Source organism: Pangasianodon hypophthalmus, chromosome 3, assembly GCF_027358585.1.
Source record: "Pangasianodon hypophthalmus isolate fPanHyp1 chromosome 3, fPanHyp1.pri, whole genome shotgun sequence".
NCBI lineage: Eukaryota > Metazoa > Chordata > Actinopteri > Siluriformes > Pangasiidae > Pangasianodon > Pangasianodon hypophthalmus.
This window is the reverse complement of record NC_069712.1, coordinates 24,245,322-24,268,181: the sequence shown is the minus strand read 5'-3', so window position 1 is coordinate 24,268,181 and position 22,860 is coordinate 24,245,322. Positions and strand designations below refer to the sequence as shown.

At 38.2% G+C, this 22,860-nt stretch overlaps 1 protein-coding gene across 24 annotated transcripts in view; it reads right to left on the bottom strand.

Moving 5' to 3' along the window:
• lrrfip2 (leucine rich repeat (in FLII) interacting protein 2) overlaps positions 1–22,659 on the bottom strand; it is a 113,928-nt gene extending 91,269 nt beyond the window's left edge. For 5 of the 24 annotated variants that reach the window (XM_026936128.3, XM_026936162.3, XM_026936176.3 and 2 more), the window contains exons 1-2: positions 22,207–22,657; positions 1,108–1,270 (exon numbers count right to left, since the gene is read on the bottom strand). In XM_026936128.3, coding sequence (XP_026791929.1) covers positions 1,108–1,197 — 90 coding nt within the window. In that variant the 5' untranslated portion in view covers positions 1,198–1,270; positions 22,207–22,657. Of the gene's footprint in view, positions 1–1,107; positions 1,271–22,206 lie in introns of all 24 variants that reach the window. The other 19 variants (XM_026936144.3, XM_026936154.3, XM_053232583.1 and 16 more) reach the window with 11 other exon arrangements.
• Between the last annotated feature and the right edge of the window lie 201 nt (positions 22,660–22,860).

Genomic DNA, 22,860 nt, shown 5'->3' with positions numbered 1-22,860 from the left:
GACTCTTGAACAACTATCAGTAAACAAAAAAACACAGCTGTGGATCATTCAGGTAACAACACAGTATTAAGAATCAAGGGTATGTAAACTTTTGAACGGGGTCATTTTTATAAATTTAACTATTATTTTCTCTTGTGGACTATATGTAAACATCTTTTATGTGAAATATCTTATTCAGGTCAGCACTAAATAAACAATGCATTTTGTATGATCCCTCTTATTTTGGTAAAATAATAAACATTTTGCAGATTCTGAAAGGGGTATGTAAACTTTTGACCTCAACTGTACATGAGATTATTGTGGATGGTACCACTTACAAACCATGACAACGGCTTCGGACTGCAACTGATACAAACAGTTTTGCTACGATGGCCTAGGACTACAATTGCTATGATAGCATTAGAACTGCAATTTGCCACGAAAGGTTTTGCACTCAAGTCTCCATCATTAAACAGTTTGATGAACTTGAAAACTATAATGAATTACCTGGTTACACAATTGCACTTGTTGACCATGAAGTGCACAGTTATAGAAAGAAATTATTTATAGTTGTACTTATTAGCCGTTGTCACCCAGATGAGGATGGGTTCCCTTTTGAGTCTAGTTCCTCTCAAGGTTTCTTCCTCATATCATCTCAGGGAGTTTTTCCTTGCCACCATCTCCTCTGGCTTGCTCATTAGGGACACATTAATAAATTTAAAATTTATATTCTGAATTTATATACTTTGTGACATTGTCCAGTGGTATTCCCTAAAGGCAACGGCCTCTTTCAACAGTCTATAGTCTATATTTTTCTATAGTATATATGCAACTAACATTAGCCAGGAAGCTGTAAGGGCCAGGAGTTTCATTTCTCTTTTTTATTTTTATTAATTGTTTATGTTAGGAAGATAGATTACGTTATTGTATTTTCTTTCTTTTATTTTTCATTAACAGGCAAGTTAGAATTTTTCTTTTGCTGAAAAAAAGTTTAGGCTGTGATCAAGCCTGAAAAGACTGCTTCCTTAAAATAAACTATTGGCATACTTGTATATCGGTAGAATGACAAATTTCTATAATCTAATCTTACCACACATACACTCACACTGTATCAAATTAACAACTTACCTCTCGCGCTATGCTACTTAAGGCCTCATCCTCGGCAGAGAATCGGTCCTTGATAGGTGCACGTTTTCGTCCTGAACCTGGTGTACCCATGTCGTTTCCTGTGTTGCTAGTTCCACACAGACTGGTGCTCAAGGCCAAGGTGATCTATGTTGATTTTGTAGATCTGAAAGATAGAAATATTGCCTTGGTCAGAGTACAAGTAAAAAAAAAACCCATCAATTATTTTCCATAAATAAGAGCAACATGAAAAAAAATAAACTCATGAGCTCAGTATAAGCTTTTATTTGGCATTTTGATTGAAAATGAGCTAACAGCATAAACTTGATCACTGGGGGATATTTTATTATCCTGTGGTGTTATTGTTCTATTTGTCAGCCAATCATCTAGGATGAACATATGAGAAATGCAAAACAGACAGCCTTGACCAATCAATATCCACATTCTATTCACACTCTGAAAGATAAGAACAAGCTAAAAGCTTTGGTATGGCAAGGTGGAGAAGAAAGTTACTTTTAGATGTAGATGTTCTATATGTGCTCCATGAGGGTAATATAAAGTAAAATGCACAATACAGGTACAGTACAGGTCTACTGTACATGCTGATTTTACAATAAATACATACATATTATATATATACATATACACACACACACACACACACACACACATATACACAGACACACATACACACAGACATCAGCCATAACATTAAAACCACCTGCCTTATATTGTGTAGGTCCCCCTTGTGCTACCTGAACAACTCTGACCCATCAAGGCATGGACTGCACAAGACCTCTGAAGGTGTGCTGTGATATCTGGCACTAAGACATTAGCAGCAGATGCCCTAAGTCCTGTAAGTTGCGAGGTGGGGCCTCCATGGATCGGACTTTTTTGTCCAGAACATCCCACAGATGCTCCATCGGATTGAGATCTGGGGAATTTGGAGGCCAAGTCAACACCTTGAACTCTTTGTCATATTCCTCAAACCATTCCTGTACAATTTTTGCAGAGTGGCAGGGAACATTATCCTGCTGAAAGAGGCCACTGCCGTTAGGGAATTTTTTTAATGTTTTACAAAGAAATTTCAAGGTAAAGTAGTCTAGAAAAAAATTCAGGCTTTAAAAAATTAAACATCTTAGGGGGCTCCCAAGTGGCCCAAAAAAAAAAAAAAAAAAAAAACATTTGCCCTAGCGATTTGATTTCTGACAATGCCATAGACATCTGTGGCCAAGGGCAGGTGACTGTAAGTTCATACACGCAGAAATGTTGAAATATCTTTTATTTTAGATCTGAGAGAATATACTGAATAAATGAATAGCATTTATGATCAAAATATGGTCTTAACAGGCTCAGAATGTCTGTCTGTACTGAGTTATACCATATATATATACCAGATAGAACCTTGTAAAATCAAACTGTATTTGATCATACAGAATAATAAGATTCTATCTGTGTTTGGTCAATGCTCAAAATCAAATTTATACATGTCAGAATGTTTATAATATGATTTGAAGTAAACTTACAGTGTAGACCCTGTTGAGCTGTAAATACAAATTTCTTTCGCTAGCTGGTATGTCAAAACTCTTGATGTCCAATATCTCGAAAAGATTCTTCACCCAGATAGAAGCATGAAATCGCTCCTCACCAAGATAATGTCATGAAATGTCTAACCGCATACAATGTATTTCTTCATTTTGTGTCTTTGACCTGTTAAATATTACAAATTATTTAACCTGTGACCTAAATAGGTTGTAATATTTAATAGGTCCCAGACTCAAATTACAAATACACTGTATTTGACAACATGGACAAAGCTGAAAAATGTGACCTACCATCAACATTGAGAGAAAAGCTTCATGAGCAACTATTCCTTCTGACAAAATTAGAGGTTATACTTAGGAAGACACTGCATTTTGTTACAATTGCTGGAGATACTACAAGCTAGGAGATATCAGAACTCCTAACAGAAAATTGTTGGTATGCTAACATTTCGATTCAATGTTATCTGTATAACACTTTAAACAATAGACATTGCCACAAAGTAGCTTTACAAAAATCCAGATGTAGATTTAAATACCTAATGAGCAAGCCAGAGACCACAGTGCAAAGAAACAACATTTGAGAGGAGCCAAACTCAAAAGGGAACTCATCTTCTTCTGGGTGACAGGGGATAGTGGAATTATAAATCATTACAGAATACAGTTATAGAAGAATAAAGAATAAATAGTTGTATTTTTTCCCTCACTTTTCTTTGTTTATTTAATAGAGCAGGTTTAATTATTTATCTTTTTTCAATTATTTTCAGTTTTCCCCATGCAACATTTCCCTCTTTTCTCTTATCCATTGAAAAGAGTTGCAAGTATATGTTGTTAGTCCCTTACTACAGAAAATCTTTGTTCATTTTGAGCTTGGAAAAGTTGCACTTTGTGCCGTATTTGCTTTTTGTAGAATTTTGTTACTTGTCACATTATTCAGCTGTCATAATGGCCATTTACAATACAAAATTATTATTTACATTTACAGCATATAGCAGATGCTCTTATCTAGTACAATTTAAGCCTAGCCTACACTACTCTATTTTAGCCCCAAATTCCTAGTCAGCAATTTTGGAGACTACTCACTGTGCTCTCCCACAACAACTGGTCATATCTGCAAGCGAATTGTTGAACATGTTGAACATGTTTGGTGAAGGGGTACTACTGTTTTCTGTACTTTATGTTTAAGATTCATTATGTTTATTAAATTATGATGTAAAATACGCTTTTTCAAAGTTGAGAGAAATGAGGACATATACTAAGACATGAAATGAGGACAGATAAAGTTTTGCTTTGTCATTCCAAACTCATCTTACACTTATATTTTATTTTACATTTTACTGTGTATAGGAGTGTTTTAATTAATATTCAATTTATTTAGGCTCAGTGACAGTTAGACTTGTGCGAGATTGATATTTTTTCCTGCCTGCGATTTACCATTTAAAATAATTTTCAAAAAACGTGGCTATCAAAGGGACACTCCAGTCAAAATCTAAAATTTAACCATCAATACATCAGAAAGCAGACATGAACTGATGAAGGATAACTAGTTTGTTTCCTTTTCTCCAGGCCTGGAGCTTCTCTGCTCTCCATTCTGTACTAAATACAGACAGAATCATCTTTTCTTTAGCATTTTCTTCAGTGGAAGACCCTGTAACTCTACTTCTGTAGTCCTCCGGTTTGAAGTGTTGGCAGCACACTCATATTCACCATTTTTCGCCAGTGTGGAGACCGCTTTAGTGTTTGTAAACAAAGAGAGATTTCTAACCTGGAAAAAAAGTGACAGGGTTAGCCTAGCAAATGAGCTAATCAGTTATAATCTGATTGACATCAGATAATCTAAAATGTTATCCACTTATTATTATGGATTAGCACTAAAAGACAGAAAGTGCTATTCAGCTGAAGTACCATTTTCAAATGGTGTAACTCTAGAAGACATTTCAACTTAACTTCCCCCTTTTCAATGGTTATACATCAAACTTTGCATATCACCTCAGAATCATTTGCAATTCAAGTTTCGTGTAATTTCATGCAGACGTTCATGAAGAACAGCTATTTGAGTAAGCCAGCTCCACCCCACTTGGGTTGACTGGCTGTGGTGGCAATATTGTTTAAAAATTCCAACATGTTTTTGATCATTATTAAGGTTCACACTCTCCTGAGTATTTTGACACCAAATTTGTGACAAACCAACAAAAATCCTAAGACTAGTTTGCAAAAGTAGGTTTTTCATATTAAGCAAATTATTGTAAATTGGTGTAGGAGGGACTAAATGATTCAAACAGCAGATTTATATAGATTGAGCCAAAGAACCCTAACAAGAAATTTCACTGTGGCTCTTACTTTCAAAGAGATATGTTTGATATGTTTGGAGGACTCAGGAATTCTGCTGATAAGTTTTATTCTATTTCCTATAGTTGTGACGCTATAAACCAAAAGGTAAATTCAATTGTTATAGCAGTCCTTCTGGTGGGTATAGGTCATTTAATTTGCCTGAAAAGGGAGTGGGTCATGGGACCTAACTAACAAATTTGGTGGCAATATTTCAATGATAACACTGTCTTATAGCTGTTTAAGTGAGTTTAACAGCTGTCTTATTGATGCTTAATAAGGCTCTGCCTCAATAGAATTGATTGACGTGGTGGCCGTATTGTTTACAAATGTCAACATGCTTTGGATAATTATTGAGAGTCACACACAGCTGAATGAAGACAATCCTAGTTCTCAATAGCAGGCTTTGCATATTATGCAAATTAGCAAAAAAGCAGGCACAGCTAAATGATTCTTGAGGCTTTTTTGTTTGGGAGAACTCAAGGAATAAGAAGCAAAAAGAATTTGCACTGTAAGATTTATGATATTCAATATACAAGCCAAAATGTAAAATGCTTTGAAGGATAATGCGCCCTGCCACACTGCAAAAAATTGTTCAGGAACGGTTTGAGGAACATGACAAAGAGTTCAAGGTGTTGACTTGGTATCCAAATTCCCCAGATCTCAATCCGATCAAGCATCTGTAGGATGTGCTGGACAAACAGGTCCGATCCATGGAGGCTACACCTCGCAACTTGCAGGACTTATAGCATCTGCTGCAAACGCCTTGGTGCCAGATACCACTAGATAGACAGTGTGGTCTTGTGAAGTCCATGCCTTGATGGGTCAGAGCTGTTTTGGGGGCACAAGGGGGACCTACACAATATTAGGCAGGTGGTTTTCATACTACAGCTGATCGATGTATAGTTGCTAAAATTCCCATGCTGTGACAAATTATCTGATAGCTGTCAGTAATGCTGAATTGCAGTTGTGGGCTGTCATTTAATTAAACCTAGTTAAGAGTTCTGTAGTAGAATTAATTGATTGAAACAGTGCACAGAAAGATTTTAAAATAAATATTTTTGGCATTCAGTATATTTTTTTAAATAACTAATTAAATTTAATAACAAATTCCAACTAATCAAAAAAAAAAAAAATCTACATATTAATCAGTTATCAAAATAATTGTTAGTTGCAGCCCTAATGTCTAGATCACCACCTTTCAACACACACAAATGCCTTTAAGCCTGAAAAAAAAAAAATCAGGGAAAGGAAAATGTTGACTGAAACTGCAGATTTCTTGTTTCTTCAACTGCAATACAATGTAAAATAAAGGCAAGAGACCATTTAAAAAGAAACAAATAAAAAGAAACAGTAATATTATGACATAAAAAATGAGATTATGGCAAGCATTCAAACAAACATCTATCGTGAACATCACAATCACTGCAAATTTGTTGCAATTTACATTTTACATGTACATTTATGGCATTTGGCAGACGCCCTTATCCAGAGCGACTTACAATTATCTCATTTTTATACAACTGAGCAGTTGAGGGTTAAGGGCCTTGCTCAAGGGCCCTGCAGTGGCAGCTTGACAGTCCAACAACCAACATCCAAGTCCAACATCCTAACCACTGAGCTACCACTTCCCCAACTCCCCAACAATTGTTCACTGACAGATAATTGCGCACACAATAATTGGGTAGATGAGCAAGACTCACAGACAGATGATTTGCTACAGTAATCATATTGCGTGTTCATAACTCCCACATTCCACATGATGAATATCCCATACAAATATATGTACGATTACGAAAACATATGGTTTGTATGTATTTTTCATGCAATTTGGGGTATATTTATAAGACTAAACGATGCTTACGCTAAGAAAAGGTAGCGTTTAGTCTAATATAGAAAGCTACAAATAATATATTTCTGCCTCATTATATGATATATGACAGTCTGAGTCTTGTACAGTAAACTCTCAACTTTGTACAGATACCATGGTTATATGTGTAGTCAGAAGGACTCATAAGCAGTAGCCTTTTTATTTTGTGACTGCACTTGTCATTCCGGTGTCAAGCGTCAGCTGTAAGAGAGACTTCTCCACAACGAACAGGGTAAGGACAGAGGGCCTGGCAGTATGAATGAACCTGCCGAGATGTGTGCCAAACATTTAACCCCACTGCACTTAGATGATAGATTGCATATTCTTCTTAACTAAAAGAAGAGTGCAAACAGTGTGCTCCAAATGCACCTTTTATTTTCATTCATTTGGCTAATTGTAGTTACCTTCATTTTCAGGTCACACCAGACCTTCACAATAGGCTGCAAGGAGAGCACCTGGCTGCCTGCCTGAGGGTCTCCATCAATGGGCTGAGCCCAGAGGAATTCAACTACAAAAGGGCATTAGAAATGTTTTTTCTCAAAGTGCAGGAAAATTAAATGTCCAAATTCAGAGTGCAAAGTTTGCCAATAGGGAGATAGGAAAAGTTGATCAATACCATATCCTCCTCAACCATTATATATTTTTAATTTTCTAAAAAAATAAACCAGTTCAACACAGGTAACCACTTTTGCTTCACTGCTTTGATGGCTCAAATGCATGATCTAGTCAATTTTGTGTTTTGACCATTTGTGAACCACGGTAAACTCAGTCTCAGTTACCATGCTTTGTGGGTGTGACTTTTTCCCCCCCGTCATCACCATTCATATCTATACAACCAATGTGTTTATGATTAAATTACTACTAGAGCACAAACTGTTTACAAGAACACAAAGTCCTTCATAGTTCTAGCCTCTTAATTTTGCTCTCTAAGTGCACCTGATTGATGCAGTTAACTTTAAAGTGCACAATGGACCAACCTAGAGGGTCAGGGGTCCACCCAACCACAGTCTCACAAAATCCTGTTAGAAACATTGCATGAGATACTAATAATAAAAAGAGCAATGCTATATACCCACTGTACCTGTCTTTATGATTAATGATCAATTAATGAATCAGTTTATTGCTGCAGAATCACACACTTTTTTTTTTTTCTTCTAACAGACTCCAAGTAAAGAGTGTAAGTGATGTGAACCATAGCAACCAAAAAAAAATTCTAAAGCATCCATTATTCCATCATTAATAAAACTGAATATTTAAATACTAGTTAAATTAAAGTGTTTAGATATAAGAGCTGCTCGAGTCTGGTGAATACTGACGAGTTAAAACATTTCTGCAAATGACTCATATCGCACATATGAGTCTTGGCACATACTTACTTTTGCACATTCTACTGCACATTTATTTGCATATTTTATCATATTGCACATTTAAAAAAATATTGTTGTCTACTTATATTATTTGATTTATGAAATATTAAAAAAAAATAATAATTAAAAATACAACTGGAAGCAACGATTAAGGGGCCCAAGCACCCTCTGTCCCTACACCTTTACAACAGAGGAAGACCGTAAGCCACTGGGACTATCAGCGCTTGCTCTCAAGGAGATAAAACATTTGAAGTCAAAACATTTTAAGTCATTGCTGAGATATCACCTCACTTCTTGTTTCCAGTAGCCCTTCCAAGTTTCAAATAAAGTCAAATCTTGTTTCTTAACTTTAGATCATGTTGCTAAATATAAGTTGCCTCTTTGGCAACTCAGCCATCAAATGTGTTTGCAGATTCTGGACAAAATGTTCTTAGAACTGATTGATGTATAGGGGCTATAGTGCTTAAAAATCTCAACATGTTTTTAATAATTATTGAGTTTTACACTCTGCAGAGTAGAACTGTGAAGACAGGCTAAATAATCCTAGTCTATCCTAGACTAGTCCACAAAAGTAGGTTTCGCATATAGTATGTAAATTAACAAAAAATCCATCATGTCCAAAAGTAGTGGCATGGCCTTGGCTGAATTCAGCTTAAGCCAAGGAATAAGAGGAAAAAGAATTCTGATTGCCTGTCTTGTACAATCTCGTATACGGCCACCTTTTGCCCGATCAGACCCATCTGGTTTGCCTGAGTAGCGAGAGGGAGTACTTTGGTTCCTGAGAAACAGCTATTTGAACTTAATTCCAAACCCTAATAGTATGAACAGTGCCCCTAGTCGTCAATTTGAGTGAGACTGCATCAGCTACTAGTAGTTCCTCAAGTCTTCTATCTACCATTCAGGTTTCATTACAATAGCTTAATGGGAACCTTGTCAAATACCTGCTAAAACCTGATTGGCCAATGGTGGCCATGTTTTTTCAGTTAGTGGCAATCATGAAAAATTCACTTACAGATTAGCACAAAAACCCTACCAAAAAGCTTGATTGGGCTTATGGTTCTTGACAAGCAGCTGTTTAAACTTAAGCTCCAACTCCTATGTATGACCACACCGCAACCGGTGCAGACGTCCAAAGAACCTTGCACTTACCATGTATTTCCAGTTTGGTTCAAATCCGTATGACTAATCATGAATTACAGCTATTTGAGTAAACCAGCTCCGCCTCCTTAGAATTGATTGACATATGTCAGCCATATTGCTTACAAATCTCAACATGTTTTAGATAAGAGTTTCACATCCTGCTGAATAGTTTGACACCAGAATTGTGCAAATAGGCCAAAAATCCTCGGACTAGTTTGCAAACATAGGTTCTGCACATTATCCAAATAAGCAAAAAAAAATCTAAGTGGTCGGAGCTAAGTGTTCCAAATTTGGTTCAGAATAAGCCAACAAATCAATTTTGTTTATAGGCCTTACAGTTCAGAAGTATGGGCCTAAACATACAGTGGTGTGCTATGCTGCACTATAATGTTACCATTAGGCTGCTCTCTGGGCTCATCATTCTTGCCTAGAGTAGAGGAGGGGAGTACTACAGACTGGCCAAGTATCATGCCTGTAGCTTACATGGTTTGGTCTGCACTACTTTCCAAATATCTTTTCTATTCATTCCTATGGGAAAACAAAACGCACTTCAAACGGCCACTACGCAGGAGCCACATGACCAATCAAAAAGCTGTACACAACCACCCCATTCCCGCCTCGACTGAAATGTTTGGAATTGGTTCTGTTTCGATATCTCGAAAACTGCAAGACTAGTTATTGCACAGAAGTTTGGCAGAAAAATAAGAAGAATGATAACAGCAATAGAAATCGGATAACAATAGTGATGCGCATTGCTTCACAATGTGCAAACACTCATCAAAATAATAATAAGAGAACATACAATTCCAATAGTGTGCCTACATGCCTTCAGTGCTTGGCCCCTTAACGAAACTAAAGACAGTATCTGGAATCACAGATAGTTATCAAGTCGGATGATTTAAATGTCTGCCAGAAAAAGTGGTGCCTGCAGCTTTGAAGTAGACAAAAAGTGTGTTGTATTTCCTAATATGGGTTTCCTTATAACCTATTTCATTCGAACTTTAACAACCTGCTGTCAAGACTTTGGAGCAGAGCAATAAAACATCTTTCTGACACCTCTTAGCTTTCCTTGTCTGTGAAAAAAGTAGGTGATTTTAAATTGGCCAAGTCAATCAACACAACTGAGCATGTATTTCATGCTGAAGGGAGAAACCCTCCGAAAACAACAAACGAAAGAAGCTGTGGAAAGCCTGGAAGAAAAGCATCACAAATGAAGAATGCAGCAATTTGGTGATGTCAATGCAGCTTTATGCAGTTATTGCAAAAGGGATATGCACCCAAATATTAAGTGTTATTTACTTTAAGACTATCTGTGCCAATACTTTTGGTTACCTAAAAATTTGGTCTGGAACCAAAGGTGCCATGTTCTAAGTTGTTTAAAATGTGTAGATGTAAATATCAGGAAATGAAAGCTGAAATTCTCATATTCATCTTTTGATCTTAAGCCCAACTATCTTCAGTGTATAGCAAAAACAAAAGAATTGGCTACGCCCCCTTCTTCCCCCACCCTCAGAGCCACAGGCGATACTATTGTCAATCTGCAATAGTTAGGGGGCATGATAGGACATCACACAAAAGTACTGAATCTCCTTGCAAACTTTTACATTAATGATTCAGACAGAAGTGTCTGATCAGCACTATGGAAAAAATGATAATGACTATTTTGCTCAATATAAAGATTTACACACTTATCAAAATTATTCAGCCAAATTAGGAACAAAATGGTTTTATTACACTTTATAATTTTAGCATTTAAACAAACAAAAAACAGACTTTCCTTTGTACAGCCTATGTATTTTGAGTCTGTCTTGCTTAAATATGCTTGAAGATAATGAAACAAAAATACTATAGCTTGTCATGTTACAGAGAACCCCGAAAGAGCAAAGTCCTCTGTGCTGAAGACTTTCCTGCAGCAGAAAACTTACTATTACAAAATTTGTCACCTGAGGTTTCTTCCACCAATGTCAAACATCTCAATAGAAAATGACATCTATGGTGACATCTCAAGAGTCACTATATCAACAATTAAATATTTTTCTGTTTAATAACATGTATTTAATGTTTTATTATTACCCCTAGATAATGTGGACTCTCGGTCATACAAGTCCCTGTGAATGAGCTGGTACTATAGAAGATATCTAGGCTATGGAAGCTACGATATTACAATGTGCACATTTATATAAATATATAACATAAATAATTTATATGTGCACTGCTGCTTTAGCAAATTATACAACATTTACTAACCAATCAAATTTGAGAATTCAACAAGGCCGTGTGCTGTTACAGGAAAATAATCAATCACCAGGTGATGTGATGAGGCCCAGCATGAAGTTATGCTTACCATGCTGAAGTTAATATCTTACAATAGTATGACCTCTCATGGTACAAATTTAATTATAACATTAAAATTTGATTAATTGCGAGGCTTTGGAAAACACTTCAAATCTCCTCCAATGGTTTAGTGGTTGAATTATCCCTCCAACAGTGAATGCTTTACAGAGAAGATGGCTCCATATTTTACTGACTATACAAAACTGGCCTTACACATTTACAGAAAGTTTGTATTAAAATCTTCCATACATTAAGTATAACTTCTCACAAGTTATCGCAGCAGACAAGCAGCACAATTCACTTTAGAAATCAAGGAAAAAGGAATTACATTTTTGTAATTAAACCTGGCCATGAAACAAGAAGCTTAATCACGATTCACTGCCTTTCTGCCACAGCTGTCTTTTTGAGGCATTTAAACTGTACCAGAGGAGAAACTGGCATGTCCTCTGTGGAAGTGTAATGTATGTAGGCCTAAATAAATGATTGAACTGTGTGGTATTCACCATGGCCAGAAGGCTGGGCAGGCATTATGAAGAAAAAAAAGAAAAAAAAAAAGTCAGTTATGGATATTTTCAGTGTATTGATACCTAATTCAATATCTGAAAATCAGATAAAATAAAAAAAAAAGGGACATATATTGTTTCCCTTTGCAAGAATAGCAAGTTGACATAATCCAATTAGCAATACTGACATACTGTACCTCTTACAATATAATAAAATAATTACAAAAATACAGAGAGAAACATAGAATGAAGGGACACTCTGACCAAAGTAAAAAAATCTAACCATGAATACCTCAGTTGTAAACATGCCTACTTGCATCTTACAGTCATGATGCAGCAGGCTCTATTGTGAGATTTCCTGGTCTGAATATTGGGAAACCCCTTCCAGATGCATCTTGGAGGTGGACACACAATTTGAAAGACTATAACGGTAAGGGGTGAATATTTGAGTGAGAAGGGAAATGAGAGGAGAAGCAAGGAAAAAGGGGGGTGGCCCTCACTAGCTACTGGTGACTGTGCTGTACTGGTCACTGAGCTTCTCTAAATCAGTGAGAGAAACAAAGGACAAACGTTAACTAGTCAGAGTGCACTGGTCTATGCTGAAGTTCAAGCGCATTAACACAAAACCTCAAAACCTCACTGTCAACTAGGCCCCTGAAGTAGTGCGGCTGTTACTCTACCTAAGCTAAATGTGATAGATGAAGTTACCTAGAATAAGAAGCAGTGAAACTCTATTTCTCTGCTCTAAATCAACTGTACTAAACAAGCCAATATCTTGGCATGTCATCCACAGAGAAAAGACCCTGTTTAGAGGTCGATGATGTGCCTCTCTCAGCATCTAATATTTCACTGGTTACAGCTAGTGTTAGTTCCAGTGTTAGCACAGCTGACAGACCAGCCTACAGGCAGCAGGTGAAACAAATGGTGAATCATGCTCTAATGGCGTTGGTGAAAAGACGCTCTACACTGGGAATTCAGTTTTTAAACACGATAACAGGATTATAAGCATAGCCTAACACATAGGTCTAATCTTCCCAAGACTCAGCCTAGCCGCACTAGCACTGTCATAGCTTCTTTAAACCGGAAAAGTAGGATGAATGAGGATGTACCTCAAGAGATAAAGATAATAATGAACATAGCTTACTGTATCGCTAAAAAGTAACCATGTTGTGCTGAATGGCCAAGTAGCCAACAATATGAAAGGAAAACTTGCCACTTAAATGAAAGGCTTGCACTACCTGTCAATCAAGATCATTTCATTACCCATCAAAGATTTTCACCAGTCTGAATTAATTCACTCTGTTTGCAAATTCTTAACAAACTGTTAACATGTATGCTAAACTGGACACTCTGAAAACAATCTTCAATTACATGCATGTTACATATGTCTTGATCCAAAGTTATGTTTGTGCTGGGAGCACAGAACAGTATCAGCGTTACCATGAGAAAACATGACTCTGGTCACCACGTTCAGCTTTTTAATCATGCTGCTTGTGTTTTAAATGAGTTTTCAATTATTTCCATCACGGCAAAAATCTGATTTTTAAATTGTCAGCGAGAAGAAGTTGCTCAGACATTCATTGCCCGACATTCAGGAGCAAGGATTAGGGGTCAACCAAAACAAACACCTTAATACTGAACAGCTAAATATCGGCCCAACTGATAATCAGAGCCGATATTCAGCAGTTTCCGATTATCGTAATCAGCACTTGAACTTGATTCCTTGCCCAATAAGTGTTTTGTTATGTATGTGAATATCTGACACAACCACGATAACAAATAAATTAATCGATTAAAAAAAAAAAAAAAAAAAAAAAAAAAAAAAAAACACTTCTGTAGTCTAGTCCAATGTCCCTCCCACAGCACTATTGGACTGCTTGAATTGTGGATGACGCACCATGTGCCACCGACCGACACTTCTGTAGTCTTTCTCTATGCCCAACCCCCAGCACTATCGGATTGGTGTATAATGTGTCGAGTAAATCCGAAAAACGTGCTGTTGTCACTGTTTGTTAGAAATGTGGGAATGAAGCAGTGCCTGTGCTCACATCCACAGTGAGAGGAAAGGTAAGAACAGGTCATGGTTGAACGACACAGTTCGCAAAAAGCACAATGCACTTGGTCATAATCTTTCTCACTTACTCTCACACACGCCTTGAGATGATGACTGTCGGCAGTATACTTTTCGCAGTTTTTGTTCAAAGCACTTTATTTTTCATAATGTTCTAATATTAAACATTACATCAAATTTATTAAACATTACATCAAACATCAAATTTATGGTAAATAAAATTGGCCCCAGATATTGGTTATCGGCGTCCTTAACTACTAATAATCGTTATCGGCCCTGGGAAAAAAAACATTGGTGGACCCCTAGCAACGATGCTCTTGCGGTTAAAATTAACCTAAACTGCACACGTTATCAGTCAGCATAATACCATTACTCATCTTCTAATATTAAAGGTCTGTGAATAACTGCACAAGAAACAACTATGTTCTGCATGTTTAATATCTGGCCAATTTCAAATGCTGAGCCAGCTTTACTGAGGCCAATTCCTGTCCCTTATGTGTCTTAAAAAACATGTGCCAATTCCGGTAGTGAAAGCAATCAGATACAATGATTCACATGGCTATTATTCTTCTATTTATCAGGTTATTACAAGGATTACCCACCTCCTTCTGTCTTATAGGTCTTTCAATGAATTTGGCCTCAATCGGTTTACTCTATTCCAACTGAGGTGTATACATGAACACTATTATGTTGAGTTGAGCTCTTGGTCAGATTATTTGCAGATTATCAGGCTGCATGTAAACATAGCCAATGGTAGAATGCAAGATTGTTTACATAACCATTTTGGTTTGTTTCAACAATTTATATACGTCTACGCTGCTTTGTTGGGTTTATATGGCAAATTTGTTTTGATTAATAATCTCTAGAATCTTTTTTAAATAAATTCACTAGTAAATTCACTAGTAGTTTCTACTCAGAAATATTGCTAAAATAAGATATATATTGTCACTACACGATGCAGAAAAATTAGTTCATGCTTTTGTTACCTCTAGGTTGGATTATTGTAATGCCTTACTGTCTGGATGTTCCAGTAGATGCATAAACAAGCTCCAGTTAGTCCAGAATGCAGCAGCAAGAATCCTTACTAGAATCAGAAGATATGACCACATCACCCCTATCTTATCCACACTGCATTGGCTCCCAATCAAATTTCGTATTGATTATAAAATACTACTATTGACCTATAAAGCACCACAGTACCTGAGCGAACTTTTGGTCTTTTATGATCCGCCACGCCAACTCAGATCAAAAGGTGCAGGCTATTTGTTGGTACCTCCAATAGTACAGGCTACAGCTGGGGGTAGAGCTTTCTCTTACAAAGCCCCACAGTTATGGAACAGCCTTCCACTTAGTATTCGGGGCTCAGACACAGACTCAGTGTTTAAGTCTAGGCTGAAAATATATTTGTTTAGTCAAGCCTTTTGTGAAATTTTTTTTCTTAGGTACAGGGGCAGGTCTGGAGGGTTTCACAGGCATAGAGTGCTGTGGTGAACTGGGATGTTTGGATGCTGTCGCCCCCCCACTCTCACACATTCACTCAAGTTTGTCGACGGTGGAGTGGCTGGCTGCTTTATGTCCCAGGGTGCCCTCATGTCTGTGTTAGTTTCTGGCTCTCCCTTTTAGTTATGCTGTCATATCTAGTCTTGCCGGAGTCCCTGCTTGCACTCTGCATGGAAAGTACATTGTGCTTAACCATCAGAGGACAAAAGCTTACCAAACAATCTCTTCCTTTCTCTCCATCTCTCTCTCTCTAGCTACACATGCTACTTCTGAGATGCCAGAGATGCCAGTGATCCTGACCCCTTCTGCTCCTCCTCGCTGCCTGTCCCATCCTGATGCCCCTTCTGCTCCTCCTCGCTGCTTGACCCATCCTGATGCCCTACTTCTGGTTGGAGTTCTCATCGGTTGAGTTCACTCGCTGCTGCTGGGGGTGGCCCCATATGGATGGCCTGAAGAACTGTTTGGATTGCTGGGGATGATGCCACCTGGGGGCTGTGGAGATGGATTGGGGATCACATATGGGGAGCTGTACTGTAATGGCTTGGGACTGTGATTGCTGTAGTGGCTTTGGGGCTGCGGTTGCCACGAGCAGCTTCGTACTCAGGACTCCATCAGTGGACAGTGGATAGATTTTAACCAACCAGACTTCTTGTGAAAACTGTGATGAATTTATTGGTTGCACAATTGCACTATTTGTCCTTATAGTACACAATAATAGAAGGGATTTATTTATAATTGCACTATCCGTTGCACCCAGATGAGGATGGGTTTCCTTTTGAGCCTAGTTCCTCTCAAGGTTTCTTCCTCATATCATCTCAGGGAGTTTTTCCTTGCCATTGTCGCCACTGGCTTGCTCATTAGGGATAAATTCACAGTGATAAATTCAAATATTTACAATATATTTTTGTGAATCCATTTATTTCTGTAAAGCTGCTTTGTGAATGTCCATTGTTAAAAGCGCTATACAAATAAAAATGTATAGAAGTGTAAAATAAATACAAATAAAAATGTATAAAAAAGTTTTTAATTCTAAAACGTCAAGTAAATTAATGTGGCACACCTGTCTCTCATTTGTAGAGGCTTATTTAACATGCTGTTTTTCTTTCTTTCTCGCTCACTCTCCCAGTGAGCAGTGCCTGTGCATGTGTGTGTGTGTGTATGTGTGTGTATGTGTGTTTGTGTGAGAGAGAGAGAGAGAGAGAGACCAATGGCAATGATGAGCTGAATGCTAAACTGGACTGAACCGAGTCGCTGGAAGGCTGCCGATTTTCTGTTTGTTTTTGTTTCTGTGGTTTGCTATTTTCCCCCATGTAGAGGCACGGACAAAAAAAAATAAACGCTCTCACCCTGAGTCCACTGTGTCCTTGAGCTGAGTAGTGTCACAAGACCACTTTAGTGTTTGTAACTAAAATAAGTTGCATGCACAACCTGGCTGCAAAAGCTGCAACCTAATGCTACTTGGTTATCCCTTCTAATTGCCGGTAACAGAAACCATCTTCTGTTAGCTTGTAAAGGTGTCCAGTTCGATAGTATGTGGCAAAAAAATAAATAAAATAAAACATACGCAACCAAGAGGTGTGAGTGGCGTTAGAGTGATGTGGCTCACTTAGGGATTCAGAATGCTTGATCATAGTAGGGATTACCAATAGATGTCACTGCATTCAGGCCATGTCAGAATTACCATAATTACTAGATGACAACCCCAGACATAGGAATTTCCAGATGACCCCAATAAAAACCTTGGCCAAATTCTATAAAAGACTGAGCAGTAACATGTTCTCCAAGGCAAATTTAAGCAATATCGCATGAATAGGAGTGCTGATGTACTGAATTTCAGAACAGCTGTGATTTGGCTGCAGATAATCACAGCCATGCTGATATTCAGTACAACAGCACGACTGCGAGTATGATACTGCTTTTATAAAACAGTTCTATAAATAAGAAATCAATATAGAGTAACCGACATTTTGGACACAATATGGCCAAATATTTTGTTTATTTTTGCTCCATCAATGAAAATAGTTTAGTTTATTGTCCTTTCGGAAATTCTTTTTGTATCTGTGGCAACTCTTCAATAATCAACAACAACAATTAACAAGTACAAACAAACATCAACAGGTTACAACACATTACAAATAAATACAACCAGCATCAAACAACATCCCTTTCACAATGACAGAATCACTGCCATAGATGTAAAATGACAACTGTGATATCACAAAAATTTATTTAACAGAGCTATACTGGAGGATATAAAAGATCTTTGTGCACGGGCAGTCCGTAATAATGGTACCCTGTACCTTCGACCAGATGGTAATAACTCATATTCTCCATAAAGAGGATGTGATGCATCCTGAAGAATTTCATGGCTTTTCCTCACAGTTCGAAATTCACATAGTTTTATCATACTATGCTGTTGTTTACCTACAATCTTACTAACCATATTAACAATTTTATTTAGTTTGTTCTTATTTACTACAGACAATGAGAAATACCAAGCAACAACGCTGAAAGTCAAAATGCTCTCCACAAATGAACGATAGAATAGAGCCAACATATATGTATCTACCCTGAACTGTCGAAGCTTACGCATGAAATACAATCGTTGCAGCCCTTTCTTGTAAACAGCTGCTGTATTTACATCCCATGTCAGTTTTACATCAATGATTGTCCCTAGATATTTATATTCATTTACCACTTCAATGCCCTCACCATTAACAGTTACTTGTTGGCGTGTATCTCTTCTTATTCTGAAGTCAAAAATTATTTCTTTAGTTTTCCTGATGTTTAACTGAAGGAAACTAGATTGACATCAATAAACAAACTCATTCACACCTCTACGATACCCCACTTCATCTTCAGTGATCAAACCAACAATTGCTGTATCATCTGCATATTTGACATTAAAAACATCAGATGAGGAACCTCTACATTCATTTGTATAAAGGGTAAATAACACTGGGGAGATAATACTTCCCTGTGGGGCCCCTGTGTTGGTAACAATAGGGGAAGACATAGCAGAGTTTACCCTAACACACTGTAATCTAGTTCCCAAAGAAGCCACAGCAGGATACGGTGTTGCATGTTGCTATGTAATGCACAGACTGGCTGACAGTAAGTGCAGGAACGGTGTCAATGTAATGAACTATTGCTAGATTTGGAATGTTATGTAGTGAACACAGACAAGTGGAGTGATACAAGTTATACTAGATATCAGCACTCTTGGAACACCACTTGTCCAATCAAATTAGTGGACTGGATCTAACTGTTGTTTAATCAAAGAAAAAGTTGGAATAACAATAAAACAGTGAATAAAGAAAATTACTACGTTCTGCTTATATCATCAATCAGCGGGATCAGGGCTAGTGCAGAAAATGGGGCTGCATTGACAGAAATATTCAAAGTGAGCTTGTGGCAATAAGGATATTTCTTTCTGCCACTGGCATGTTTCATTTATGTTTTGCCACTACTGTGTTTGCAGCTGTCCTGTGAGTTTTGTGTAATCCTATGCCATCCCCCTACTGGTGGCTTTTAGGGACGTGTTAAGCAGCGGTCACACTAAAGATTTTGAATAGAAATTTCTGACACTCGCAGAAGTCTGTCGTCTTTGGTCACAATGGCACTAAACTGGCCGTCAGTGAGCATGTGTTCTAAGAGGGCCGATCTCATGGATTGTTTATTGTGTGAGATTTTTGTCTGCGACAGCAAAATCAGGTAGAAAATCATACAGTGTGAACCTGACTTAAAGCTGGGTTTACACTGTACAATTTTCAGCCTGATTTTCCTGTCGCAGGAACAATCGTACATAGCAAAGGCTAATCTTTGGTCGTGAGTTGAGATTGGTGGTCTTAGAACATACATCGATCAGCCATAACATTAAAACCACCTGCCTAATATTGTGTGGGTCCCCATTGTGCCACTCTGACCCATCGAGGCATGGACTCCACAAGACCTCTGAAAGTGTGCTGTGGTACCTGGCATCAAGACATTATCAGCAGATCCTGTAAGTCCTGTAAGTTGCGAGGTGGTGCCTCCATGGATCAGACTTGTTTGTCCAGCACATCCCACAGATGCTCGATCAGATTGAGATCTGGGAAATTTGGAGCCTGAGTCAACATCTTGAATTCTTTGTCATGTTCCTCAAACCATTCCTGAATAATTTTTCCAGTGTGGCAGGGAGCTTTATCCTACTGAAAGAGGCCACTGCCATTAGGGAATACCGTTGCCATGAAGGAAGGTACTTGGTCTGCAACAACGTTTAGGTAGGTGGTACGTGCCAAAGTAACATCCAAATGAAAGACAGGACCCAAGGTTTCCCAGCAGAACAGAGCATTCCAGAGCATCAAACTGCCTCCACAGGCTTGCCTTCTTCCCATAGTGTATCCTGGTGCCGTCTATTCCCCAGGTAAGTGGCGTACACACACCTGGCTGTCCACATGATGTAAAAGAAAACATGATTCATCAGACCAGGCCACCTTCTTCCATTGCTCCATGGTCCAGTTCTAATGCTCACATGTAGTGCCCATTGTAGACACTTTTGGTGGTGGACAGGGGTCAGGCCTCTGACCGGTCTGCAGCTACGCAGCAAGCTGTGATGCACTGTGTGTTCTGACACCATTCTATCATAGCCAGCATTAACTTTTTCAGCAATTTGTGCTACAGTAGCTCTTCTGTGGGATCGGACCACATGGGCTAGCCTTTGCTCCCCACACGCATCAATGAGCCATGGGCGCCATGACCCTGTCGCCAGTTCACCAGTTGTGGATTCTTGTACCATTTCTGGTAGGTACTAACCACTGCATACTGGGAACACCCCACAAGACTTGTCAGTTTTGGAGATGCTCTGACCAAGTCGTCTACAAATCACAATTTGGTCCTTGTCAAAGTCATGCAGATCCTTATGCTTACCCATTTTTTCTGCTTCCAACACATCAATATCAAGAACTGACTGTTCACTTGCTGCCTAATATATCCCACCACATGACAGGTGCCATTGTAACAAGATAATGAATGTTATTCACTTCACCCGTCAGTGGTTTTAACGTTATGGCTAATCGGTGTATACTGTGACATGCTCCCCGGCAGACAATTTAATGCCGCTCTGACCAAAGACAGCCGATGACAAAGTTCTGGCAGTGTCCGAAAATTTCGCTTAAAATCTTAGTGTGGCCGCTGCTACGATACTCATCTAACATCTAATCAGAGAAGTAGAGCATATGATTACACAAAACTCACGGGACAGCTACAAACACGGTAGTGGCAATGGCGAAACGTAAACAAAAGATATTGGATTTAAAAGAAAACCAGTTTCTTGAATTGCGACAGCAGACAGACAGTTATATCACGACAGGACAAAAAGGGACACTACATGGAAAGAAACAGAGGATTAATTACAGCTTCCAGGTGTGTAGTTAGCACGCAAACACTCTATTTATAGGGTTTATTTACTATTATGACAACGTGAAACTATTTTTGAAGAGCTATAATCCTGTGCTGCGTCACTGTGCATCCGGTATGGCAGAACGTAGTAATGAAAATAGTTGTATATGTATATAAAATAGTTCTGACATGAAGAACAGACGTTATTGCACTGTTTGTTACAGAATTCTTATTGGGATCATCTTGTAAGTGTGTCAATTAATAATCGTATAAGACCGCTGGAATCGCCCAATGTAAAACCGGCTTAAGGCTACTAACGTTAGTGCTTACGATATCTGAAATACCTCATAAAACTGTATTGTATCTTACTTAACTGCGATATCAATATCTTATCGCCTTATAGCCCAACGCTAGCATACCTGACTTAACATGACAGTATAACAAGTATAGCACACACAGTCATGCAGTCCAGCCCGGGGCCGAATAACAGTAAACTCCATCAACATAAGTCCATGAGTTTAAAAAAATAAATAAAAAAAAAGACTGGAGGTGTACATTATCGCCTAGCGTATCACCTAGCTGAAAATCAAATCGACTACCACTGAATAACGCTGATGACGGATTTAGATTTACACGTCGTGTAAATCATACATAAATATTTTCTCCTCTTAATAATCTATACGACTTGATATATCACACCCAAATAGGCTAGCTTTTTATGAACCTGCACTGGAACTAGCTGGGACACTCCTCTAGCTAAGTTATACACAAACTACTGAAGAATTTCACAATAAAGTAAATGAACTGTCCAAATATCCTGACTCTGATGACTTTGCACCTGGTTCTTCGCTTTATCAACCAGGGGTGTCTACAGCTATTATTAGCGAGCTAGCTACCCAGTTTAGTTATACAGGCTAAGATATAAATAACGATAGCTAGTCTAGGGAAGAACATGGACTACTTTAAAAGTAGACCAGCTAGCTAACGAGCTTTCCGTCCAGCCCTATTATTCCAACATCTACACTGAAATGGAAACAAATTTTTTAGATATTCAGTGAAGCAATTTTACCTTTTTCTGGCACTCCAGTTGAATTAGACGTTTGTATCTATCCAGTATTGGTCTGAAAGCAAAATGTCGCCTCAATCACACAAAAGAGGCTAGCAATAGTTAGCTGGCTCGCTAACGTTAGCTCCAACTGGCCTAAATGCTCCAAAGCTCTGTGTGTGTGTTGGGGGAGAGAGAGACAGACAGACAGTCAGTGAGACAGCAGAAACTGACACTGCCCGTCACGTCACACTCCTGAAGTAAACTGGCTCTTTTAACTTCCAAAGTCTTCGGAGTGTCCTATCTGTCCTCTTGAGAAGGACAATCACCCAGATATTTGTGTGGTTTCAGAACATGCCTGTACCAGCAAACTTCTCTTCCTTCCCCTCCCTGATACTCGCCCGATGCCAGGGACAGATACACTGTACCGGAAGTAAGTTGAAGCGTGAGGAGCATTTTTGTGCGCGCGTATGCGCGCGTTTGTGAGCTTCCACTGTTTGACAGGTTTGGTGATAAAGGGGACGGAGAGCTGTGGCTAATTATAGATAGGGCAAGGTTGCTTTTTTATTGAATAATACTGCATTTTAGTAATATTTGGGAGGTTGTTAATTTTGATGTCTAAGCTAGCGTGTTGTACTCATATTATAACTTACAATCCAACGTGAGTGAATATTTTAG